The sequence below is a fragment of the Canis lupus genome, chromosome 24 (genome assembly GCF_048164855.1).
Source record: "Canis lupus baileyi chromosome 24, mCanLup2.hap1, whole genome shotgun sequence".
Classification (NCBI taxonomy): Eukaryota; Metazoa; Chordata; class Mammalia; order Carnivora; family Canidae; genus Canis; species Canis lupus.
Window position 1 is genome coordinate 43,912,380 of NC_132861.1, and position 27,873 is coordinate 43,940,252.

The window sequence follows — 27,873 nt, forward strand, 5'->3', positions numbered from 1 at the left end:
CTTTACAAAAGGAATATGGAATCTCCTCTCTGTCTCTATGCAGCAGCTATAGAAAGTGAACACCAAGATACCATTTAAAGGCATCCTAAACTGTATAAAGTTTACTACTCTGCTCTTAAAAAGGCAGTGTGTGTGGAATATATATGAATTTGTTTTTGTTCTCTTACGTAAATAACAGAGTAATAAGCCATAAAATTAACAATGGTTATTTGTGTGAGAGGAGGGAGCACAGGGTAAAGGGAACAGCAAAAGAAGAGAAGACTTCTCTAAATATATCTTATTTGCAGATTTGACTTTTTTAAACCATGTAAACACCCCATAAGAATAAGATTGAAGCTAAAATGTAAAAGCAATTTCTCTAAATTAAAACCAAATCAAGCAAATGAACCAAACCAACTCAGCAGCCTGAATAAAGAGAATCATTTAAAAGGACTTTATTTTTTTCCTTTTGATTTTATTTATTTATTTGAAAGAGAGAAAGAGTACACAAGCCAAAGAAGAGGCAAAGGAAGAGGGAGAAGCAAACTTCCCACTGAGCAGGGAGCCTGAGGCAGCGCTTGATCCCAGGACCCTGGGATCCTGACCTGAGCTGAAGGCGAATGCTTAACTGACTGAGCCACCCAGGTGTTCCTCAAATACTTTAAAACACAAAAACATGACCACAAAATAAGTCCCCCAAAACATCAACAAAAACTGTTGAAAACTTAACTCTCAGTAGCATTACTTTGAAAGCTGGAATTTTATATTGTAAGAGAAAGCAAGTAAGTGACTATGTTATTATCATTGGAAAGTGGAATTTTGGCACGGGAGAAAGAAGACACAAGATAAAGGTAAATAAAAACCTTGCAGCCCTCAATTTGAAATGGCATTAAAAGTCAGAACTCATGACTTTTATTCTTAAAGATAAAATACAAGTATTCTCTAAGTTTGTTCATTACAAATGTCTAATAACAATGATCACCTTAGGGGTAGCTCAGTCAGTTAAACATCCAGGCTCTCGGTTTCAACTCAGGTCATGATCTCACAGTTGTGGGACTGAGTCCCACACCTGGCTCTGCTCTTAATGCAGAGTCGGCTTCAGAGACTTTAGATTCTTTCTCCCTCTGTTCCTGCTCTCCCCTCCTCCTCAAATAAATAAATAAAATCTAAATAATAGTCATAATCCCAGTAGCAATGGGTACACCTAGACCCTAGACTATGGGCTCTAAATTTTATTTTGTATGAAAGAAATCAGGATGTTCTCTGAGAAAAATCCCAAAGTGGGGTGTTTGAGCCTGGTATCTCAGAAAGAGAGGAAGTTCTCAAAAGCTACTGGGATCATGGGCATCTGGGTGGCTCAGTTGGCTGAGCATCTAATTCAGCTCAAGTCTTGGTTCCAGGGTAGGAAGTCTGCTTCTCCCTCTTCCTCAGCCCCTCCTCCAGCTCGTGCTCTCTGTCTCTCCCTCACTCTCTTCCTCAAATAAATAAATAACATCTTTAAAAAAAAAAACTACTGGGGGTTATAAGAAAGATTCAAAAGACAACCCCAAAAAGATGCCATCATCCAATGATATGACAATTTAATCATCAACAATCACTGAAATGTCTGAAGATTTGTCTCCAATTGACAGTGATATTTAAAAACAATAATGAGGGGATCCCTGGGTGGCTCAGCAGTTTAGCGCCTGCCTTTGGCCCAGGGCGCGATCCTGGAGTCCCAAGATCGAGTCCCCAATTGGGCTCCCGGTATGGAGCCTGCTTCTCCCTCTGCCTGTGTCTCTGCCTCTATCATGAATAAATAAAAAAAAAATTTAAAAATCTTTAAAAAATAAAAACAATAATGGCCCTTTGGAGGATACAAAAACCAACTAAATTTTCCAAACTGGTAAGTAATGGTTCGAAGAAATACCAGTTATTTTCCTGTGTAACAAAACAGAAGGGAGATATTCTTAAATTTATTTCTACTAAATTACTGCTTTCATTTCTAACAAATGAAGGCTGGTCATTAGATGTGAAATACTGTCATTTCATAATCCCTGTCATTTAGGCACTGAGTTTTGATGGCTTACGAGATCATTAGACTTTATGCATTTCCTAGGATTAGAACACATTACCACTTTTGCTTAGTCTTTCCTCATCAAGGGAATAAAGAATCAAACTTGAATCCGAAAAAGCTCCAAGATCTAACCACCAGTTTATAAAGAAGTACATTTATGACATTTGAGAGAAGGAAACTTGACACTATTGTACAGCTATTATTAAAGAAATTACTAGTGTACTTTTCAGGTATGATAATGGTAAGGGGGGGGGAGTTGTGTTTTAAACGGGCATTATTTTCAGCTACATGATGAAATGTTTATAGATAATATTACATAATCTCTGAGATTCATTTCCAGTGGTGGGAGGACGGATGCAGATTAAGGGTAAAGAGACAAAGAATGGCCATGCAGTAGGCATCACTGATCTGGGGTCCAGGCATGGTGGGTATAACACCGTTTTCTACTCTGGTTCTAGTCTGTATGGGTTCATATTGATTTCATGTGCAATGGTCAACCCTCCATATGAATATTTTTTTTTTCAAGATTTATATATTTATTTATTCATTCTGAGAGAGAGGGAGAGAGGTAGAGAGAGAAGCAGGCTCCATGCAGGGAGCCCGACGTGGGACTCGATCCCGGGTCTCCAGGATCACGCCCTGGGCTGCAGGTGGTGCTAAACCGCTGTGCCACTGGGGCTGCCCCTCCATATGAATATTTTAATGTCAATAGTCTTAACAAGTTTTCTTCACAGCCTTAACCAAGAAATAAAGAAATGGTAAAATAGAATCTCTCTCAAGACACCCCCCCCCAAAAAAAAACTTAAAGAAACATTAACTGATAGCAATGTATAGATCCTATTTTATTTTGATCCTGATTCAAATAAGTGAAAATTTTAAATGGATTTAGCTCGAGAGGCCTAGAACATTTGCACTTCAGACAGACACCTAAAAAAATAAATAAGCAGACACCTAGTAAAAGTAAGGATCCCTCTTAATATAACCACAGTACTGTCTAAAATTTTTGGTCCTTATATTTACAAATACAATGACATGCAAATGAAATGATGCCTAAGACTGCCTTAAAAATAATCTTGGGGAAAAAAATAATAATCTTGGGAGTGGAGTAAGTGAGGATATAACTGAAACATCAGCTGCTTTGGGTTGATAATTGTGGATGGGTTCATGGAGGTTATTACTCTACTACTCTCTCAACTTCTGCATATATTTAATCTTTTTCATAATATGTATCATGTCATTCCCTGTTCTTAAGTCCTTCCATGGTTCCTGAGTACAGTTATTGGGTTAAACCCCACACTTGTGGGCAGCCCAGGTGGCTCAGCGGTTTAGCGCCACCTTCGGCCCAGGGACTGATCTCGGGCACCCGGGATTGAGTCACGTCGGGCTCCCTGCATGGAGCCTGCTTCTCCCTCTGCCTGTGTCTCTGCCTCTCTCTCTCTCTCAGTGTCTCTCATGAATAAAATAAAACCTTTAAAAAAAATAAACCCCCGCTTGCTGCCAGCCTGCCAAGCCCTACATGACCTAGTGAGTCTCGACCCCTCTCAGACTAATCAGCTACAAATTCACTTTCCATAGGTCCCTCGTGCTATTTCTCCAACACGCCAAGTTAATTTCCACCTCTGGTGGTACATGTCCTCTTCCCTCAGACCTGTACTCGGCTGGTTTCCTCACTTCATTTGGGAATCCACAAATTCACCCTGCCTCAGAGAAAGGTCCCTCTAACCAGCCTAACTACATCCCCTCACGAGCCAACCTACATCCGTGCTTTATTTTCCTCCACTGCACTAATTCTATCTGAAATTTTTCTGTAGGAAAACTGTCTTTATTGCCAGGGTCACCCTCTAGCATGGAAGCTCCATGTGGGAAACAACTCTGTGTATTATGCTGTTCATGACTCAGGACAATCCTAGTACCTAATAAATGACACTAAGTAAGCATTCTCCTTCAAGGGTTCATGAGAACTCTGAAACAGGGTATGATATCTGAGAGCAGAGTGTCACGGCAGCAAAAGGAAAACCAAACCAAACATACCAGCTGCTTCTTAAATTTCCTGTCAAATGCTAAGGCCAGAAACTTGAAAAGGACTTAAGTATAAATACACATATGTGAGCATATGTGCTCATACACACTCACTGCATTATGTTTGGAAAAAAACAAAAAACAAAGAATTTTGAGTATTTGATGGAAAATTATATGAGCACATGTTAGTAAGGTCAGAGTTAACAGACTTCAGTTACCACCTTAGAAATGTTGAATTAAAATTAAAGTCTAAAAATAGCCTGATTATATGGAAACATTATCAATGAAGTTATTAAAAAAAATGTTTAAATGTAAATTTTGTTTAAGGAAGCTAAAGATAGTATTCTATACCAGAAAGAATTTAACTAGATTTGTAATTATGCAAAAGTTATTCTTGTTACAAACTGCCACTTCGAGTCACTGTTTTGTCTACCATATATGACAAGATCTCTGGATTATAATATGTTAATTTGATTAAATGAGTCTAGTGACTGGTAATTCTGCTGAGAAATCTTTTCTCTCCGGCTCATGCTACAACTGACTGTCTTATGGATTAAAACTTTATTATGCCACAAAAAAATTCAAGATTCAAATCTATGCAAATCATGCAATCAGATGCTATAATATAATCAATGTAATCATCTGAGATTCTTTACTTTGCTGGAGTTAAACAAAGATTCAATCTTGACATAAACTCTGGATGATTTTCTAATGACTCCAATTCAGCAATCAAAAAAAAAAAAAAAAAGAAAGTACAGAAAAATCTGGAGTTACTGCGTTTAAAAGCAAGAATGAAAAAAAATTGAAAAATGAAAGCAAGAATGAACACAAACCCTATTTTTAAAAAACAGGTTAAAGTTCATGAAAACCTCCTCATATGAAAGCCTCTTACAGCAATAGATAAAGATTAAAGACAGCACTCACCTAATTATTAAACGTTTGAGGGGAGGGCAAATTTAAGAGTATTCACTTACTAGCTCCGCTTCCAATTGTTCTATGGAAAAGTTGTGACATCCGAGGACCGAGAGGGCCAAACAGATGAGGAGGAAGACCCCTGGCCTCTAACAAAGCTAAAGAGAAAAGAAAAGCATGGAGAACAGTTGAATTGTAAATGCAGTTCATCTTATATAAAACTTTCAAGCAACTGATTCATCTCACATGACTGATTTAGATAGTTACTTTCCATTTTTAAGAGAAACTACATTAAACTTTCAAGATCACTCTTAGATATTAATTAATATAAGTCACAAAACCCATGGCCAGCTCCAAGGCATGTTAAGGTTTTATGGAGGTGGTAAATATCAGTGTCAGAGGGAACTGTATCAAATGATCCAAGAAAAACCCACAGTATTTATTTTGATGAAATTATAGGTTAAGTGCCCTTATGTTGCTTTCCTTCTGATGATATCATTTCCCAATCAGATGTGGTCATAAGATCTTCTAAAAACATATGGAAAATTATTTTTATCAGGTATAAAAGGTGAGAAAAAATGTGTTCACAAGACTTCTAGTCAAGAAGAGATTGCTGTGAGCCTTACACTGAGGATCTATCATAGAAACCAACAGTCTGAAGACAATAAAAATACAGAATATAAGGCTGCTTTTTTAAAAAGCACATCATTAAAATACCTGGTATTTAGGTATACCCTTTCATTTTAAAATAGATAATCAAGAACACAAAAGAACACAGCAAAAACACCCCACTGGGATGCACTGTTATTAGGTACCAGAGAACAACATATTAAGTTATCACCTTTTCAAGACCTTAAAGTATTACCAGCTATACAAGCAACCATAATAGAACATTTTACAAACATATAAAATACATATATAAGATTCTGTCTAAATAGTTTAAGAGCAAGACAGATCATCTTCCAAATCCAAATAATCATAAATAAGCAGCTTTTTTGGAAGTACACACATTGCTAGAGCATGTTTAAATGAGCTTATCTAAATTAATTTCAAGAAAGAAGAGAAATCATAGGCAGCCTCTGATAATGGTTTCTTGTAAGCTCATTAACTGTCTTTACCTTGTAGTCGTCCCATCTCAGAATCATCGGATTCACTCTCCCCAGAGGTGGTCATGCCCACAGCCCCTGCAACAGAACTAGAGGCTTCAAAGGGGGGAGAAAAAAGAAGGTAAGGGTTAGGAGAGGAACATTCAAACTCCTTAGGTCTGGTTTATCTTTAAAAAAAAAAAAGAGCAGAGTACTATAGACAGACTACTGCGAATAAAGGCAATTAAGGGTGTCTGCCTGTTGCACACTCAGGTGTTCCAGATTTCATCCTGTGAATGAAAGGATGGCTCAATTATCTCAGTGTTCAACAGGCATAAAAACACAATCTTGTCCATCCATGGCTTTGACAGATTTCTCATGTCTCTGAAATTGTTCATAAATTAAGTCTTGTCTTAAACTCAACTACCAAAAGTCCATGCAGATCACACTGCCAAAACCACTATGAGGTTTACTGGACAGGCAATTAGTCACAAACAGAACAGAGACCAAAACTGGTATCTGGGGGAAACGTCGTGGGCAGATGTGGGTCTTCTTCAGCCTGCCTTTACTTCGGGGCTGCGGTCTTGACACAATCACTTCCACGTTTTCTCTCAGAGTAGGCAGATTGTACCCTTTTATTTCCAGGACAAAATATTGAAGATACACAGTTCCAACTAGCAGCAAAGCACTAAAGTACAAAGTAGAGGAAAACTAGGATGTCAAAGCAAGCACTGAAAAACAGAGTTGGATTTAGAAGGATTCTACAAACCAAAGAGCTAGCCTGACCAACAATTCAGCTTAAGCAAAGGGAAGGTGATTCTATCAGGAATCTGAAAGACCAAACTATATTCCTCCAGAACAGGCAGTTTTACTGTTCCTCCTTGGTATCTGTTGAGTCGTTAAGCGTGTTTTCTGTACAATTAACCTGTGTATGACCAGATTATCCACAATACCCTAAGCCTGCACACTCACCAGATGACACGTCAGTCCAGAACATTGTTCACTGTTAAGAGTACATGGATAACATGTGAATTTACAGGGCTATTCTGAAGAGATGCTAATATACGAGTCACCAACTCTATATTTTCTTAAGGGTTTTCGTCACACCTCATCAAGCACTTTCTATGATTTCACTGAGATTTCAAAAAAATTCATAGAAAAATGTATGGTTTAAGAACAGGAGTCAGCAAACTATGGCCCATGGGCCAAATTCAATCCAGCACATCATTTTGTAAATAATATTTTATTGAAAAACAGCCAAACTCACTGTATTACATATTATCTGTGGCTGCTTTCATGCTACAACCACAGAGCTAGATAGTTCCAAGAGAGCATGTATAAAGCCTAACACGTCAACTATCTGGCCCTTTACAGGAAATGTTAGCACTCCCTGGTTTATAGTTACAGGTTAACCAGAAATGCTAATATAAAAGCGTATCAGAGTTTAACAAAATCCACACTTCTGGAGGGGAGCTGCTGGAAAGAGTAAATGCACTCTAGAATGCTATACGTGGCATTTACGAACCATCTGCAGGCTGTGTCTATTTGTTTCCTTACAAACACACGGGGAGGCAATGTAAGCTTTTCCATACGTGTGAGGTAACTGTGGCCTGTGACTTTGAGGGTACTTGCCCAAAGTCAGACTGCTACCCACAGATCAGAGACCTGACCGCAGGAGGTTATACTCTAGTACTGTACGCTATTCGCCCCTTAAATATGTCCTTCACTACTCATTTTTCATTCCAGTACAGCTGCTTCTTCACATTAAACAGAAAGCTTGTTAACAAATAACTGTTATTAAGGTTCGAATCATGACTGAATTTGTTAAAGTGACTCTTAAACTTGCTTTTAAACTCTTCCAATTATGTGCAGGGCAAATACAGTTTTTAACAAATGAAGTAGTTTTTGTTTTGTTTTGTTTTGTTTTGTTTTAAGCACCCTCTGGGCAGCCTGGGTGGCTCAGCGGTTTAGCGCCACCTTCAGCCTGGGGCATGATCCTGGAGACCTAGGATCAAGTCCCACGTCGGGCTCCCTGCATGGAGCCTGCTGCTCCCTCTGCCAGTGTCTCTGCCTCTGCCCCTCTCCCTCTCTCTCTCACGAATAAAGAAAATCTTTTTTAAAAAAATAAAATAAAATAGAGCATCCTCTGGCAACCCATCTTTTTTAAGAAAAACAACAATGTCAGTAAAAATTCACTTGGGAAGGTGATTTTTTTGTTTGTTTAGTTTATTAGAAGGTCTCCATGTGATTCTTCATGGAGGGAGAGGGCCTGTTTTGACAGAAATCAGTCACTGAACCCAAAGAAGAAAAGATCCTTCTCCAGCCCATTGATGGCAAATATTAATCATTTTTCTACTATAGTTCCCTATAAGTATTACAAAATCAGATAAACGAAACTAGTCTGGCCTGTGGGTGGCTGTTTCTAAAGTCACACAGGTAAGGAGATGACATCAACAAACAGGAGTCCATGACAAAATTCTTTAGGAGTCAAACCTCCTTGAGCAACGTGCACAAGATCTGTCCTGACACAAGTATAAACATAAGATTATCAAGCAGAGAAAATCCAATGCTACATTTTTAAGAGGTGTCAATTTTTGTTTGTTTAAACCAGTATCTCCCCCAACTACTCTGCAGCATATCTTCACAGCACCATGTAAAGATAGTTTCCAATACACAGGTGAATGAAAACAATGGAAAAAATATTTAAGTTAGAACACAAGAAATTGATCACAGAACCCTATGTTTTTATACCTTAATGATAAGGCTTCCTATGCAGAAAGCAAGTAAAATATTAGAAAGCTGATAGAATTCAATTTTAGTTCACAGGAACTTTAAAGACTTACCAGATCCCTAATTGTAAGAGGCAGAAGGAAGACTTTTCTGTAAGAGTGTAATGAAAACCTTTGGGCAAGGCCAAAGGAATAACTACTAGTAAAGTAAGCATGCCTTAATGGGCCCTGGTATCAGGTGATACTGAAGCTTCTAATTTTTAGGGATTCCAACAAAAAGTAGTCATTAACTACTTTTTTAGATAAAAACTTGTAAAACTGGATTGCTTTCTTCTTACAAACTGACCCTGTTCTTTTCTTGTGAAATTAAGATTCTCAATGTGAAATCAGGTGCCAGAACATGGGCTATTTTTCCTTGCCTTGTTTTGCAGGTGTAAGGAGGAATACCTAATTTCTCAACTTTAGTGTCTCTAGTATTTTCAAGACTTTATTGCCACTATGAAAAGGTACACAGCTCTGATAAAGTCCAACACTTAACCTGCCAGGTGTTGGGAAAATGCAGGGAACACCTAACTTTTCAATTCCAAGAGCTCGTTAGCATCTCTTCTATGAAGAGCCAGGCACACTGATATCAACAAATTTTCCTAAGTGTCAACACTTGCCAAGTCAGGATGATATGACCAAGTCTGCCAAAGATGGAGCAACGCTTTATTACTACTGTATATAAAGAAATATGCTTATTTCAATGGCTTCATTGAAAAAGGTCAGGAAGATGGGTTCTCAAAAAAGAAGTAACACTTATAATAATAAGTAATATTATTAAGGGGAAAAAACACAAAATATACTAAAGATAATCAATCTCTTTAAATTAGTAAAAACATTATTTCAACATAAATGTTTCCAATAAAGAGTCTTACACCAACTGTCAAAGAGCTGTCTGTGAATGGATAATTGCCCAAAGATGCTTTAAGTTACCACCATCGATTTATCCTCACACTACCTTAGAAGTTTTTCTCTTTAAATTGCAACTTTACATATGAAGAAACTAAAGCACATTACACTGAAGAACTTAATGTAAAGCTAATAAGGAATTTGCTTCTTCCCACAGCACTACTTCAGTGAGCTGGCAAAATTATTTCTGTAGCATCCGTAAGGCATTCTGCTTCCAAAGTGAAATGAAGGAGTGCCATGTGTATCTTTTCTGCAAACGTGGAAAATACTGAGATCACACCATAATTGTGAATCTCAACAAGGAACACAAACATTTAGGAGGCCGTCTATGAACCTAATTCCCTGAAGCTTTTATCCTCTCAGGTAAAAGGACCAAAACTTTACACACTACCCCCACATTCTGGCCTCCAGGGGATATCAATATGAAATGAACTAGCTCTTTTTTTTAAGTTGTTATTTTTTTTTTAATTTAATTTGTCAGCATACTCATCACATCATGTTCACTCCTAGATTCCTGTCACCCAATTACCCCATCCCCCTGCCCACCTCCCCTCCTATGGCCCTCAGTCTGTTTCCCAGAGTCAGGAGCCTCTCATCATTTGTCTTCCTCTCTAATTTAAACTAACTCTTCGGGATCCCTGGGTGGCGCAGTGGTTTGGCGCCTGCCTTTGGCCCAGGGCGCGGTCCTGGAGACCCGGGATCAAATCCCATGTCGGGTTCCCGGTGCATGGAGCCTGTTTCTCCCTCTGCCTGTGTCTCTGCCTCTCTCTCTCTCTCTGTGACTATCATAAACAAATAAAAATTAAAAAAATAAAATCTTAAAAAAAAAAAAAGACTTTAAAAATAAATAAATAAATAAAAATAAACTAACTCTTCTGACTGTGGGGGAAGTGGAAGGACACAGCCTTTAGAAATGTGCCCTTCTTATGGTAAACCTGAATTTCAGAGTTCCACGACTCTGGGCAACCGTAATCATTATGTACCTCAGTTTCCCCTCACTTATAAAATGAGAACAGCACTTACGCCTCTGCATTATTTTGAACTTAGTACTCAAGGAGAATGAGTCCTTAATACCGTGTCTGCAACAGTGTACACTCTACAAATGTTAGCTATGATAATTACTGTAATGACTCTGCTTTAACAACACACTCAGCAAGCAGCTCCATTTCTGTCATCCATGTGGGAACTGCCCCACTTCCATATGCAGACTTGAAATAAACATTAAACACTGGGAAGCATAGCCTCTGTGTCATCAAGAGCTTCAATGAGTTGTATGTGCAATGGACTATACTTTCTCTCAAATTTAACCCTTCAGATAAACTATTCTTTAAAAAAAAAAAAAAAGTACGTAAAAAAGGTCCCCTCTCACCAGAAGAGATGGTTCAAGTTCGCCATGCCACTATTCATACAAAACCAGGAAAAGACATTGGCAAAACTGTTAAGGTTGACAAAGCTGAGACAAGAAGCATAAAATATGAATAGCAGTAGGCAAATCAGAACCTTCCTGGCAGACTAGGATATAGGCTCCACCACAGGCATGAAAGAAAACTAACTAGCATACACGCTAATGTTACATGAAAGACTGTTACGGAAAAATAAGAACATACTTACACCTAAGCCCACGTGTATGATACTGACAGAAAGGACTCATGATACCCATGTTCACAAGGGTGAACTGAAACATTTTTTCATGTGTTTCTTAAAGTCAGAAATGCTCATTACAGGTTACATTTTAAAACCTGTTGGCCACAATTAACCTCTGAAGTATTAGCCTTCTTTTCCTATTGGTGATCAATACATATTTAAAGCTGAAAGGGGTAGTGGGCAGCCTAATTTCTGTTGTGCTAAGGTATCAAGAAGAATAAAAATAAGCCCATAAGAACATAAATTGCATTCGTAAAGTTCCTTTCCAAAGGAACACTTATTACATTTTAGGGGTTCCAACATTCTCCATTAATATTTACATGTGTATGAAGAAGCAATTTAAGCCATATCCTTACTTCTTATTATGAACTTAAATTTTCAAACAATCACTAGGCAAGAATGGTTTCTCTGCACTGATACAGAAGAAACTTCACAGAAGGTGACATCGCTCCTAACGGCCCTTTGAATGTAATTAGTATAAACATGGTTTTGGAAAAGAAATAGAAATCAAAAACAACAAATGAATCCAACTCATCAAAAAAACCAAACCTGTAAAGTAAAACAAAAAAGAACAAAAAGTTCATCTGATGGTAACATTGAGTATACCTCTGTCCCCTCTCTTGCATTCTATTTGCCATGCCCACAAGGTAATTTATCTTGAACCAAATCGGTAAGATACATAAATGCATTTTAAGGCTCCAAAGTGCCAAGCTACCTGCAGCTCCTTGGGGAGTTTCGTCTGTCCGTGCAGCTGAAGAATTCACGGTCTCCTGGCTGCTTTCAGGGTCCGCCATCTTCTCCTGTCGACGAGCTTCAGCTGCTCCTCTTTTGCCCAGGCCAGAGCCTCGCCGACTACAACAGAAAAGTCCCATCAGAGGCAGCACTACCAGTGACCAGGAGCAATGTCCACACAGCACAAAGCTCCAATGCATGGAGCACAAAGCCAGTTTCTTCTTTTTACATAGAAATTGTTGCAGAAAATCATTATGGTAACAACTAAGACTTTGTATATTTAAAATTCTTCCAAGTTACATGGCGGTCACAATACATGCTTTTGTGGTGCTGTGAGCTGTTGTCATCCTTACAGACAGAAATGATTTTTAAACACTTCAAATGTTTAAATGTTTTTAAACTTTAAATGGAAAAGTGACTCCTGCTGAGAGAACTCATTTAAAATAGATCTCTACTTCTAGGCTAAATAGTGGATCAATATACAGACTTTACACTTGACAATGTGTGTTGGGGCGGGGAGTTTAGAAGAGGAAAAGGTGGGAGAAATTCCTATCACCAAAGTCCCAGATAAGTTAAATCACCAAAGAAAGAACTACCCTAATAATGAATAAGCGCTCCATCCTTTAAAAAATATTTACCATTTAGAAATACATAGAGATGACACTGAGGATTAAGTCACAGCATAATTTGGAAAGAATGGTCAGTCATTTCTCATGAAGCAAATTACATTTTATTGATGATGATTTTTTTCTATTTTAGTAGAGAAATCAGTCAGCAAATAAAATAAAAACAAAGGATTTCCCCCAAATAATTACAACTTGCTACTGTTTAAATAGCAGCCCTCTGAATTACCTTAGGAAATGAAGAAACACTCTACTAAGGAAATGTTTTAGACCAAACTCAAACTGCTGCAGAATTTTTTTTTTTTTTTTTATGATAGTCACAGAGAGAGAGAGAGAGAGAGAGAGAGAGAGAGAGAGGCAGAGACATAGGCAGAGGGAGAAGCAGGCTCCATGCACCGGGAGCCCAACGTGGGATTCAATCCCGGGTCTCCAGGATCGCGCCCTGGGCCAAAGGCAGGCGCTAAACCGCTGCGCCACCCAGGGATCCCTGCTGCAGAATTAGATGCTGGTCAGTAAACAACAAAAAAGCAGCAGGCATAAGTGACCTATGAATGAAGGCTCTGAATTACCAAGGAGTACTAGAAGAGTTGGTTCTAAGTAGTAAAAATTCTCCCTACACAGGGATTTGCTTAGCCAATTTTTTCTTCCACAGAAATAGCTCACCCCAGCCCCAATTTACCAAGCTACAAATTAGTGGGATTCAAATTAATTCAGCTACTTAATATTCAACTTGCACGAATCATGTGACACACACTGCACTGAACACTTTGGTTGCTGTCCTCAAGAACTATTATAGGTCTAAAGAGAGATGAAGATACAGCTGAAGCAGGATGTGAAAGTACTACATTTAAGAGGAATCACAACTAGTTCAGAATAAGTTTGAAATGAAGAGCCTTCCAGGCAGGTGGCTAGACAGCTTGTATAGAGTATGACCATGTAAACTGTATGTAATTTCACAAGCACTAAGAAAGGGGTCATGAGGAGGAGGAAAGGAGGCAGCAAAGAAGGGCTACTAGATTACTTGACTTCACATCAACTTAAAATTAATTTTCAACTATGGTGAATTCAGTTTGTATCGCAGATTATAAACTCTGGGCAAACCAGATTCAAATGTAGCGCACAATGAGACAAAAGCTGTGAAGAACTATAAAATTTTCTGAGTTCCTGTAAAACTATTGCCAAGAAAGCTCAAAAGCAAACAGGTACACGAACTCCACATATTTTAAGTAACATTTTAAACAATCCAGATAGAAAATAAGTGGAAAAGTAGAGATTTAAGTGGCAGGAGTCCTTTTCTGATGACTTGCAACTAGTCATATGGTTTCTTTATGTCACTATTGTACCTACCACCAAGAGCAGTCATGGTCGCTTATCTTAGAGGAGAAACAAGAGAAGAGCTAAAACACCTTTCAGCTCACCCAAAAGTAGGGGAAAGACAAACTGAAATCATTTGGGCCTGATCCCTGGTTTTTGGCACACTTAGAAAAACGAACAAACACCACAGAAAAGGGGACAAGTCCTACCCAGCTGTGAGTAATTAACCACACAAGGGTGTGTGAGTGACTGACACACCTGAAAATGTGAGGAAATTTTTTTTTTAAGGATTTTTTAAATTTAACCTAAGATTCTCAAATCAGTTAATAAAAGTACCTGAAATAACAAACTATCATATCAAAGGCAATTGATTTTCTGAAAATGAGATCCAAAACTGCAAGTGGGGGGAAACAGGAATTGGGAGCCATGAAAGCACGCACAAGACACTGACATTCCTCGAGGGGTAGGTGTCATAATACAGAATGAAAATCAAGTACATCTCTTCCCCCTTATCCATTAAACTCAGGTGGTGCCAACACGTTCAGAAACTAATTAGACAATATTACAGCCATTAAAACAGGCATCCCTTTTGATCCATTAATCACACTATTGGGAAATTTAGCTACCTTTAAAAAAATAACCCAAATCTGCATGAAGATGCTCATTAGAGATTTATTGGCCAACTGGAACTCTGAAAACAGATGTCCAACTATTGGCAATAACTGTGAAAATTATTTAACAGCAGAGGAAAAGGTAGAGGGTAAGAGTAAAACAGCATGATTTATATTTAACAAGAACAGGTAAATAAACATTGGGGAGAATTCATTTATACTGGATACTCAAGTGAAAATTTCAGTAATTTTTGAAAACTCAGAAAGTGAAGGATTCTGATGAAAGCTGAGCAGAAGATAAAGAACTGGATCATAAACTGGAAAAACCCAATATGATTTACCTGGCACTAGCACAGGAGCCCGTGGTCTTTTGGCGTGTGCTCCGCCTCAAACTGGGGAGCTCAGCAGGTGGGGATTCACTGCGCTTCTTGGTAGATTTTCTTAAACCTATACATGTGAAATTCAAAAGCACATTTTTAAAAAATAAGTTAGCATAAATTAAGAACTACCAAATTCTTCAGGTCAAAAGCCCACTGCATCTTCCAAGGCCTCCCTAGCAATCTGCTAAAATTCTGTCTATCTGGTATTTGGATAAATCCTGCTTGGCCCCCACCTTACCTTGAGCTATCCCACATCACAAGTGACGGTCGGTCCTTTTCCCCTCATAACTTCCCCTTTAAACATTCCTAATCTCTCTACTCCTCCACTAACTAAAGCTAAGAATTTTTTTGCATTTACTCTGTATTTCAAGGCTGTACTAAATTTAAAATTTTTTATTTATCATTTTCATTCATTAGCACCTTACTACACTTTTAACTGTCCCATTTCATCTGTTTTATACAAAGATCACCAATTAAGACTACGAGAGAACAAAATGCTTTCTTTTTTTTACACTGCTCCATTGGCATGGAAAATACACTGGAGCATTATTAGAATGTCCAGTGTACAGGTTAATGGAATAATTAGGGGGAAAAGTCAATTGAATACACTCTACATGTTATTCTGGAAACTACTAACTAAAACCTTGCATAGGGCTAACAGATCCTAAAAAGATACAGGAATTAAGTGAAGTTTATTACTATTTCATAAACAAGGGGGAGGCCAGAGCATTGGTTCACCCTCCCCCTCACCCATAAGATGTTATCCTACATGATGACAGAATGGGTGGTGTGTTCTATCTACACAAAGACCTCTAATAGCGAAAGGCCTCCAAGTGAAAAACTTTATTTCCATGACAACTACAGCATCACCTTAAAGAGTGTTTCCTTTTTTCTGAGACTAATTACATAATCCTAACAATTCTCCAAGTCACTTGTCTCCCCCCCCCCCCGCCCCCCTCTCCCGGAAATTTTTTTTTAAAGATTTTATTTCTTTCTTTGAGAAAGAGAACACGAAAAGGGGAGAGGGGGAAACAGACTCCTGATGCACAGGGAGCCCAAAGTTGGGCTGAATCCCAGGACCCTGAGATCATGAACTGAGCCACTCAGGTGCTTTCCCCAGGAACTTTTAATTTTTGATCATTTCACTCCTTCAAAGTGGAAGATCAGAAATTTCTTAGTCTTGATTTTGTTAAAAACACCAGTAAAGCGTATGAGTAAGAGATGAAAAAAAAGATTCTAGGCATCTTCCTGACCCTTTAAGATGCATTTTATTTGTATTTAATTTTTTAAAGATTTTATTATTTATTCATTAGAGACACACAGAGAGAGAGAGAGAGAGAGGCAGAGACACAGGCAGAGGGAGAAGCAGGCTCCATGCAGGGAGCCCGATGTGGGACTTGATCCCGGGTCTCCAAGATCACAACCCGGGGCCGAAGGCAGCACTAAACCGCTGAGCCACCCGGGCTGCCCAAGATGCTTCATTTTAAACTTCAGTTCATTTAACTTAGGACGGTCCCTATACCATATATATAAAATCAAAATTGTTAAATGAAAAGCACACTATTAAAAAATCTTTAACCACTAAACAAGCTATAAGGACAAAAATCTATGTTCAGACAGACATTGCAATCGAGAGATCTGAACACCTTTCAAGACATTTTTTTCCCCAAAGTAATTTTTGTGAAAGGTTATCCAAGACTCCTGAAACTGACATAAAAGGGACAAAAAGTGGGGAAAGAAGATTGGCCTAAGGGTTTCTTAAATTTCAATTTTGTGTTTTTTAATTATTTATTTTTATATTTCTTAAAGATTTTGCTTATTTGACAGAGAGAGAGAGAGCACAAGCAGGGGGAGCTGCAGGCAGAGGGAAAAGGAGAAGCAGGCTTCCCATCAAATAGGGTGCCAGGCAGGGTACTTGATCCCAGAACCCAGGGATCATGACCTGAGCCAAAGACAGACACTTAACCTACTGAGCCACCCAGGTGCCCCTCAATTTTGTTTTTAGATTGATTTCCTACATAACATATCACCAGAATTACTTAATGTGATCCCGAACCAATGCCTAATGCCCCTACACTATTTTATCTTTGTCTGGACACACATCCTGTCACCTGAAAGATGACCATGACATGTGGACAAATTATGAGACTAGCTTAATATATTCAACTAATTATTATCACTTTAACATTTAAAAAAATTCAGAAAATTATTTTTAAATGTTTCAGAAAATATTAAATTATGTTCACCTATTTGAATTGTGCAACTGAATTAGAATAGACTAAAAAACATATACACTTTATGGGAAAAAATGAGCACACATTATTTAAAACATCCCACCGATGTTTTCACCTCTAAAGCACTTTAAAAACTCCTGTATGGGTGATCCCCAGGTGGCTCAGTGGTTTCGCGCAGCCTTCGGCCCAGGGCATGATTCTGGAGTCCTGGGATCGAGTCCCGCATCGGGCTCCCTGCATGGAGCCTGCTTCTCCCTCTACCTGTGTCTCTGCCTCTCTCTCTCTCTCTCTGTGTCTGTCATGAATAAATAAAATCTTTTTAAAAAAAATAAATGAAAACTCCTGTATGACTGTCACTAATATTAGTTTATGTGACACTAAATGTTTCTATACATACCATGATACAGTAATGGACACTAGTAAAAAATGTTTATCTATCCAGTGACATTCAAAATAAGATATCCAACTAAACATATTGTGGGCTACTACTATATTGCTTCTGAGGGGACAGTATACTTCTTGATCAATCTGTTATACTTTCACTTAAGTCATGACGTAGGTGTTTCACTTTCTTTTAAACAATTTCATTCAAATGTCATTCCCTTATGATAAAAATGTACTCATTTTATAAATATGAGGATCAATATGGACTTGAAAAAATGAACTGACCCATACAACCAACATATCAATCAGAACAAAACATTTCCATCACTCTAAAAAGTTTCTTCATCCCCCTTACAATTAATCCCTTCGCCCACTCTTCTGGCAACTACTGATCTGCTTGTCTGTCATTGCTGTCTATTCTAGAATTTCAGAAAAATGGGGTCATACAGTGTTTTGGAAATTTCATGTTGCTGCACAGATTAGTAGTCCATTCCTTTCTCTGTGGAGAGGTATTCCTTTAAATGGATGTGCCACAATTTCTTTTTCCATCATTGGTGTTAAATTATAAGAGAAATGTATTAAATTACAGAAAAGTAGAAGGCATGGAGGTGGCACAGTCAGTTAAGTGTCCAACTCTTGGTTTCAGCTCAGGTGGTGATCTCAGTGTTCTGAGATCAAGCCCCAAGACTGCTCTGTGCTCAGTGTAGAGTCAGCTTGATACTCTACTCTCCCTTTCCCTCTACCCCTCCCCAATGCACACTCTCTGGAATAAATAAGAGAAAAATAAAAAGAGAAAGAAGGACAGAGGAAAACCAAAACAACAGAGTAGACAAGTATTTTTAACTGCTGTTATAATCATGCTGCAATGTAAAATGACTATCAGGCTATTTGACATGATTCCATTTGCTTGATAAACTAGGAGAGATAAGCCCAAATATTTTACTTTCTGAAAGGTAATCCCATGGTAAAAGAGATATTATATATAACGCTCCATAGTGAAAAAGAGGTTTCCCTATTTGTAATCCCAGGATGGAAGACAAAACTAGCTTTTACATGTATCTCTGGAACAAGGAAGGAACTGGAACAAGGAAACACCTCACAAGTGTAAAGATTGATAATTACGAATTTATCAGTCTTCCTAAGTAAATCAAGTCAAATGTTGGAAGAACTCTATAAATTCTTCCAAAAGTCTAAAACATTTTTTTAGAAGATTACAAACCTCAAACTTTCTGGGAAAAAGGAAAGCTGAAGTAGTTTGCAGAGCAAGCTCTGCCTAGAAAACAGATATAGCTCAACTTTGTTTTGGCCATTCAGCAATGCCAGAACATACTATCTTCACAATCTGAAAACTAGCCATAGTTTTCAAAAGCACTTTCAGAAACAAAGTTATGATTATTCATTCTTTTCAGTCATAAAAAATATTAACTGGCTTTCTTAAAGATGCATAATCTAAACTAAACAATTCCTAAGTTTATTTTGAACCAAAACAGGGGCTATATACTACAGCTTCAATAACCTTCTGGCAAAGGATATTATTCAATATCCTCTGGCAAAGTTAGTATTGTGCCTTACAGGTTCAATTAGAAAATGTTAAAACTCTCATATAAACACACTGTAGTAGTTTTGTAGAATCGAAATGTGTTTCCTTCCATTCTACTGGTCAAGTAAAGATTATTTCAATAAAAGAGGACACAATTTAAGTATAAACCACCACCCCACTGAAAACAAATTAAAATTCATGTGCATGGGGACACACGCATGCACACGCGCACACACCCCCACACACATGCAGAGGCTTTGTATGCATTAATGCAGTTTTGCTGCATTAATCATTTATTTTTATGAAGCCACTATGAGAAACATCTAGAATACTGCTGATCTGATTAATAAATTAATGCCTATGAAGGCTCTGTGTAACGAAGTTCGGTATTAATGTAGAGGTATTTTTATCAAAGCTCTTGACATTATTATTATTATTATTCCTACAAATATATTGTGTGATTTCTTTCGGGGGGTTGGGGAAGGGTACAAGTATTCCTAACCCACAACTAATTTACTCAAAGTTCAGAACTTCATCTTTTGTAAAAACATTAGTTCTTTTGCAAAGTTAGGAAATACAAAATGTGAAATAACTAAATCTCTTATGCAAGCTCTAACCTTGGATTTCTAAAAACATAACATCTTAAAAGAATGCGCAGATTGAGGGCCTTATTTTTTCCTCTGGGTCCTTACTAATAAAAAAAATAGCTATGATCTTGGTGCCTTCTACTTATATAGTAATTTTTCTTCTCCACTTCAAACTTTTAAAGGTATTTCTCTTTGCATTACAATACTGTGAAATGATTCCAATTTTGTAATTTGCAGGAGGAATGAACATGAGTATCATTATCTGCCTATCTCAGCACAAGAATAACCCGCGGAGGAACAATATTAATCCTAGAAAGGTACGGTTTTCACTATTAATTCCTTAAGTTACTTTAAAAGTAGCAATAGACAATCAGACAATACATACTCACTGCCATACTTTTATTCTATTTTTAATTCATGAATTAAATTAGTATGCTAATCTTTGATATGGTTTATACATATAGTGACACAAAAATTTAGCCCCATAAGATAAAATAACAATGTAATAAATAAGCGTTCCAATTTCTTAAAGATTACTTCTGTTATATAGTGAAAACAAACCTGAGTATCAATGTATTAGATAAGGTTGTTTGAAAATCGGGCAAGGTGAGGGAGAGACTGACCTAACACCTTTATTCAGTGAATAATGACTGAATCCACTACATGAACGTTTTTATACTCCAACTTACATATTCATTTTAAAGTAACCTTTAAAACTGATCAAGTAGACATCTACTGTATAATGTCCAGGACCCTTTTTATGAACACCCTTTGTTTTTAAAAATTCTTTTGGGAACTCTCTCCTACCCCTTTCTCCAGATGATACTGATGGAAGTCCCATTCATGGTACACTCACACTACAGAAGTGGGACTATTATCATCATAGCCAATTACAAGCCTGCCTCTGTAATAGCGATTTATTCAAAGATAGGCATATGATCCAAGGACTTTCTTACAATTTAATACATAAATGACTGGATAACATCTTTGGGGAGGAGAGGAGATGATGAGAGAGCCATAACAGGCTTGGGACTGACAGGGTCATCTTTATTTGAGCTCCTGGATCCAGTCAAGCCTATCATTAGCCAATCCACAGGCTTTACCAGTCCTATGAACTGATCAGTGTTTGTGTGTGTATACTACATATATCATGTAATACATATACCTTAAATAATATGCAATTATATTAAAATTTTTAGTCTAAGCTAAGTGTTGACAAACTGCTTAGGAGCAAAACCCAACTGGCGACCTGTTTTTGTACTAGCTTGGTTTTTACACTTTTAAGGAGTTATTAAAAATAAAAATAGGTGACAAAAACTGTATTTGGGGGAACCTGGATGGCTCAGTTAGTTGGTTAACGTCTGCCTTAGGCTCAGGTCATGATCTCAGGGTTATGAGATCAAGCTCCACATCGGGCTTGGTACTCAGCACGGACACCCTCCCTTCTCCTCCTCCCCCTGTCCTGCTTGTGCTCTCGCAAAGAAATAAAATCTTAAAAAAAAAAAAAAAAAAAAAAAAAAAAAAGCCCTATATATGGTCAGTTAAGTCTAAAATATTTACTATATAGGCCTATAAAGAAAATAATAATAATTACTGACCTGGACTTTGAAAAGAAAAGGGAAGAACAGTAATATGGACTCAACAGAGTTTCAAATCAAAATAAAATCCCTTGTATTAAAGAAGACCTGAGCTAAATATCATTTCCAAGTATTGATTTTTCTAGAATTAGTTATCATCTTTTTTTTGACTTATCATTTTTGTAATACTCCCACAGATAACAAACACACCTCCATCTTAAAATGGTACAGTAGACGAACTAGTGAATAAGGTACACATACCAGTTATTTTAAACAGGGTATTCAAAATGGCTACAATTCATTTATATTTAAAAAGTATCAAAGGATGATTAGGATTGGTTGGGGGAGGTTGGGTTTTGAAATGCAAATCCCCAATTTGTTTATATATTTTTAAAAGCTATCAATTATCCATTTATTTGCATGTTGAATCTGTTTCAAAAAGTATCCAGAATGACTTGGTTTTTCTTCATAAAAGGAAAAAATACACCAAATAACATGAGTACTATTACACATGAATAGTTCAATTTAGAATCATGCAATGGGGCCTTTTTTCTACTTAAAAAGGAGACCCAATAAAGAGAATTAACTAACAGTGGGAATATTTTCAGTAACTAGATCTTGACTCCTTCAGCCAAAACAGAACCATGAGAACCTGGTATAACTTGGTGTTTCTTAAGAAAAAAAAAAAAAAAACAACTTGATGTTGCTATCTACTTTCAAGTATGAAGTATACATCCTTATTAATGGCTACACTGCCAAAAATAAACTCACAAAACGCAAAATAACCTAGTATATTAAAAAGGGATCATTGATGTTTATTTTAAAATCATTCAGTAACAATAAAAGATGAGTTTTGCAGATGACAGTAAGCTAAATCCCAAATGGAATTTTCTAAGCCAAGTTTTTATTTTCTAGTCAATGCATGGCAGTTTCATGCATTGATCTGGCAATACAAATTAAACACATTAGAAATGTGCAAAGATATTCATCTAAGCATTATTTTTAATAATGAGATACTGGAAGAGAGCTAAATGTCCAGTAATAGAGAATGGTAAAATAAACACAAGTATGGTAAAAAAAAAAAAACAAAAAACTGCAGGAACACTAAATAGTTTTAACTAATAAGTATATGAACAGATTGGCATTTTATACTACTAGTGGGAATGTAAATTCACATATTTCTACAGGCAATTTTAAAATATATATCAATATTTTAAAAGAACATAACCAGAAATCTAACGAGATAATGATGTAAATCACAAAGCTCTAGTCAATCAAAAATATTTAGAACAATGTAAATGCCCATTAATTGGGAATGAGCTAAATTAGGATATGTCCACTTACAGCCATTCAAAGGATATAAACTCGGTTTTTTGAAAGGAAAAAGGTATAGTGTTGAGACAAATAAAGCACTTTGGTTTCTTCATACCTATAATACAGATACTACCTTATTCTATGGTCATAAAATAAAATTTAATGTATGTCACATGTCTAGCATGGAGTCTGGCTTATAATGGGCACTCTACTGTGAGTTAGAACAAGCTCCAAATTTTGAAAAAGTATGCGCATATACACAAAAGTACGCGCCTTCTGGCTAAAGACAACTGGACACATGCAATCACTCCTATACCCTCTCCAGAAACTCCAGTAAACTCACATTAAGAGAATCCAAAGCATAAATCCATAAGGATGAGAAGAATGGAAGAGATCACTATCACAACATAATTTTTAAGATGAAAAGTAGAAACTCCAGTCCTAGAAACTCCAGAAAACCGAAAGTAGAAAACAGATAAAATTATCAAGGAGAATGACACTCAGAATCCCACAAAGGTTTAGGAACTGATGGTACCAGTCAATGGGATGACTCTGGAATAAAAACTGAGTATTGGTTGACAGGCTGTTTATAAAGCAGTCAGAACCCTAACTTCCCCTCCCCCATTTGCATAGCTGGATAACTGTCTCTCTGCTGACCCAGCAAAACAGAAGACCTCTATTCTTCAGGAAAAAGAAATTCTCCATTCAAGCACACAGTTGTATCTAGGTGCGCCATACCAAAATGAGAGCTGGGGAGGGGGATCAGGTATAAATAGATTAGATGACAGATGGCCTCTTTCCCAGGCCTCTTTTCCTGCTCGGCCCCCAGATCTCGGTCAGTTCAGCTTTTACCTATAGGAAAGAGTGTAAAGGAATCTTCTCTGTGGAATTTCACCAAAGGAAAAAATCTAAAAATAATGATAGAAGATGTTTCGTAATGACTAGCCCAACCAGATCACTAGAGAATGGGTTTCAGTGAAATCTCCTCTATGTGCTTGGAGCCTACAGATTAGGTTTTTGGTTGCCCAACACTTGAGTATGAGGAAACCAACAGGAATTACCAAAACCTGAGAAAAATTCCCAGTATGAAAATCGAAACCAAACCAATCCTCCTCCCCAAAGACACTTCAAGAGGACCATGTAAAACTAACCATTAATGTCCTCCAAATAAATGCATCCATAATAAAAAGAAAATGAGGACAAAATAACCTCTTGAAAATAAAAACAAAAGAAAAAAAAATCAATAGAAAGGCTGGAAGAAGTTGAAGAAATCTACCAGAAAGTAGAACAAAAAAGCAAAGCCAGAATGAAAACATCAGAACTTTCCAAGAGGACAATCATCCAAAATAATAGATCTAGAAAGAGAAAAGAAACAAGGATACAGTAAACAAGAATTCTGGTTTGCTTGGCTCTAACCCTCATTTTAAGGCTGAGTCTTGAGTCTTGGGGAATATCTCAGACCCAAGTGAAACCAGGACTGCTGGTGACCCTAACAAGAAATGAGACCAAATCCACAGCTGTGGCAGTATCAATGTTATGTCTAAATAATGGAGATAAAGATCTGCAAACTTCCAGAAAAATGGGTTATATATACAATAGATCAGGAATCAAAATGTTTCCAGTAATGAAAGCTTAAAAATAATGTGAATCTTCAAAATTTGTAAGAAAAATAATGTATAATCAAGCACTCTATAACCAATCAAACAAGTACCAAGGCTGTATACTTTCAGACATTCAAAATCTGAAAACAATAGAAAAGCTTTTAAGAATCTCATAAGCATTTTTTCTTAGAAAGCAAGTGGAAGAAACATTCCATCAAAACAAAATAGTAAACAAGGAAAAGACACATGGGATTTGAAAACAGAAAGCTCTGAAGAAAATAGCGAGGCTAAATAAAAGCCAAGAAGTAGGCATTAAAGAGCAGCCACCAGCAGCCTTATTTCTTCAGGACAATTTAACAAAAGGAAGTAGACAGCTTGAGAAAAGATTTAGACAATTACTAAGGAGTTTGAAGTAATGGATATACAGAAAAGGAAAACATCGTCAACAAAATAATGGTTTAAATCAGGAAAATAATATATAAGAAAAGTACCCTCCGACTCTGTAAATGGTACTTATGCATCCATCCAAACATTGGGCACTGATCATGACTGGGCAGAGAGGAAGTGTACACATGATGCTATTTGTGGGTACAGAGATATAATAACTCTTTCATAAAGGGCAGGCAATAGTGCTCAAACTGAAAAAACCCAACCAATAAACATATAAGCACATAATCTGTAAGTATGGAAATAAATACCAAAATAATCAGCAAAGGGAAAGGACAATGTGGCGGGAAAACTGCTGTTTTTTAAAACTTATGTGTAACTTTAGTAAAATGTAACTTGGCTAAATTAATTATGATTCTGACCTGGTGTACAAAAATACTATGATTCTTTAAATTTGCGATGTAAAATAAAGGCCTTCTGTAGGGCCTGAGTGGCTCAGTCATTTGAGCATCCTACTCTCAATCTCAGCCCAGGTCTGGAGATCAAGCTCCATATATGGCTCCCCACTCAGTGGGGACTCTGCGCTGCCCCCTATTTCCCTCTGCCTCTCCCACACTGGTGGGCACCTGTGATTTTTCTAATATAAATAAATCTTTAAAAAAATAAAATGTGAAAATAAAGCCTTGTGAACAAAGAGGTCAATGATACTTATTTCCATTCAGGATTCTTTTTTAATTTGGTGACCTATTTTCCTAAATTTAATTTATTTTTTAAATCCTCAAAATTATTAGGAATCGTTGGTAGTTTTTCAAAGTACTTACATATTAAAATTACTATAGCTTTAAATTGCTAAATTATTTTTAGCAGCTGTCTTACAATAAAGAAAAACTCTCAACACTCAATCCTTTTCCCTTTTAAACTCCTCAGGCAATACCTCAAGAGGTGAAAAGATAATTTAATTATTTAAACTCCCTGTGGATGTCCCTATAAGACTTTAGGTGAAACCAACAGTTAAACTCTTAAACTCTTAAATTCTCTCCTGCTCAACACATTCTTATTTCTTCCCTCTACGCTAGGGATACAAAGAATCACCTCTCAGTCTCAGACTGATGATAGAGTCCTAATCTCAAATTACCCCTCCCAGAATTCTGCATCTGCCTGGTTCTTGTCTAGATCTAATAATGTCCACAGGCTGCATGCAAGTCACCAGAAGAACATGAAACTCAAGCTGGAATAAGCTTTTAACTATTGCTGACTAGGTTATTATTAATAATGTGCACATGATGTACACTTAAATAATGAAAGGAAATCAGATCTACAAATAGACACAAAGTAGACATATAAAAATTTAAAAGTAATTTTTCCATAAATAAGTTCCATAACAGCTCAGATTTTGATCATACACTTTCTTGTATTACTATGCCATCCATCACCTCCTACTATTCAGACACTACATACTCTGATACAGTCCTATTACTTCAAGATTAGTTTCTTTTTAATTGAAGTTAGCAAAACAGATCTTGAAGCATACTAATTACAAAAACATTTTTAAATATATTAAAATATAAAAATATTTTCAAAAATCATGTGTTATCATTGCATTGCCCCACTGGTTTTACATTTATGCTACTTAAATTTGAAAATATCTGTTTGTTTATGTTAAACAGATAGCAAGAATAATTTCCCAATGCATATTAAAAATTGTCACATAACACTATTCTTTCTGGGGTACTCTCAAGACTTCTATCAACTGATACAGTGTGATCTTTGTCTCAGAGCTATTTTGATCAGTTGCAGCTGGCAAGCCACAGAGCTTTAGGAAGCCTATCACAAAAGTAGCTGTTTCCCTACTAGTCCTGCCAGCCCTAATTCCTCACCAGGAACTCTGTTAACAGTTGCTGAAACAGCACACTGGGAAAGGTCTTCCTGCTTAAATATGTTGACTAAATAAATGTATTTTATCATTTCCCATCAAAGTTTTCTCAGACCACTGCTGTCTCCCAAGATGGTCAAGCAAATCTGTAAAACACTAGGTGAAGCAGAAGTTACCATTATTTCCCACAGCCTTCAATGTATTAATGTAATCCTAAATCTCCTCCAGTAGTATTTGACCATGGGAAATGACTCCTACAATTTGGAAACAATTTATGATGACGTTTCAATGACCAACTCTATCGATGATTCTTTACCTTAGAAAACATATCATATTCTAATTGAGAGGTTCATCAATTCTTAAAAGGTGAAGAAAACATCATCTACCCAACTTGGAATGCTTTCTATTTCACAAAGTGGCCTACTCCATTTTTTGGATAATTTACAAATTCTGGTTCCTTGAGATATGCTCATCAGAAATCTGCCTCTCAACCTCTACCCACTGAATCTAACTAACTATGCCCCCATGTGCTGATGTTTGCAGGGGAGTGGGGGGAAATTCCTCATGCATAAAGAATCCTTCAAATACATGGCAATTACTCTCAAATCAGCATTGTATGTTAATATGGTATTTTATGAAGTTATTTTCACATATATTCATTTATTTATGCTTCACATAATGAATATTCTCCTTTTACAAATAAGATAAGGAATTAGGTTGCTATTCTAACTACAGTTGCATGATTTGCCCAACCTCACAAAACTATAAAGAGATAACTTCAAATCAAGATCTTCCAAATCTAAAAATAGTTCTACCTTAAACTGATCCATGGCTGGGATTTATCAACCCTTCCTTCTCAAAAGGTTGCTGAATATAGCTTCTGTCTTAGATATTCAATTTCTGGGACGCCTGGGTGGCTCAGTGGTTGAGTGTCTGTCTGCCTTCAGCCCAGGGCGTGATCCTGGAGTCCCAGGATTGAGTCCCAGGATTGAGTCCCAGGATTGAGTCCCAACATTAGGCTCCCTCTATGGAGCCTGCTTCTCTCTCTGCCTTTGTCTCCGCCTCTCTATGTTTCTCATGAATAAATAAAATCTTAAAAAAAAAAAAAAAAAAAGATACTCAATTTCTACTGTTCTGAATTCTACAATGCATCTCATGTACTAACTACTATGCTAGGTCTCCTCACATTTATTCCTCACATAAGCTATTATGCCCATTTACAAGGAAAAGGTACAAACCTTCCCATGGTTGTCAGTTGATAAAATGCAGAATTAGGTTTCAAACTCAGGATTTTCACCTCTGTTAATAAGAGTTTTGTATCCCCAAAATACCATTACTTGA

The 27,873-nt window shown here is 37.0% G+C and overlaps 1 protein-coding gene across 26 annotated transcripts in view; it reads right to left on the reverse strand.

Moving 5' to 3' along the window:
* The window catches only part of TRIP12 (thyroid hormone receptor interactor 12), a 147,556-nt gene that overhangs the window by 54,687 nt on the left and 64,996 nt on the right, over positions 1-27,873 (reverse strand). For all 26 annotated transcript variants that reach the window (XM_072796562.1, XM_072796578.1, XM_072796576.1 and 23 more), the window contains 4 exons: positions 14,997-15,102; positions 12,091-12,227; positions 6,085-6,168; positions 5,029-5,124 (listed from right to left, as the gene is read on the reverse strand). In XM_072796562.1, coding sequence (XP_072652663.1) covers positions 5,029-5,124; positions 6,085-6,168; positions 12,091-12,227; positions 14,997-15,102 — 423 coding nt within the window. The remainder of the gene's footprint in view (positions 1-5,028; positions 5,125-6,084; positions 6,169-12,090; positions 12,228-14,996; positions 15,103-27,873) is intronic.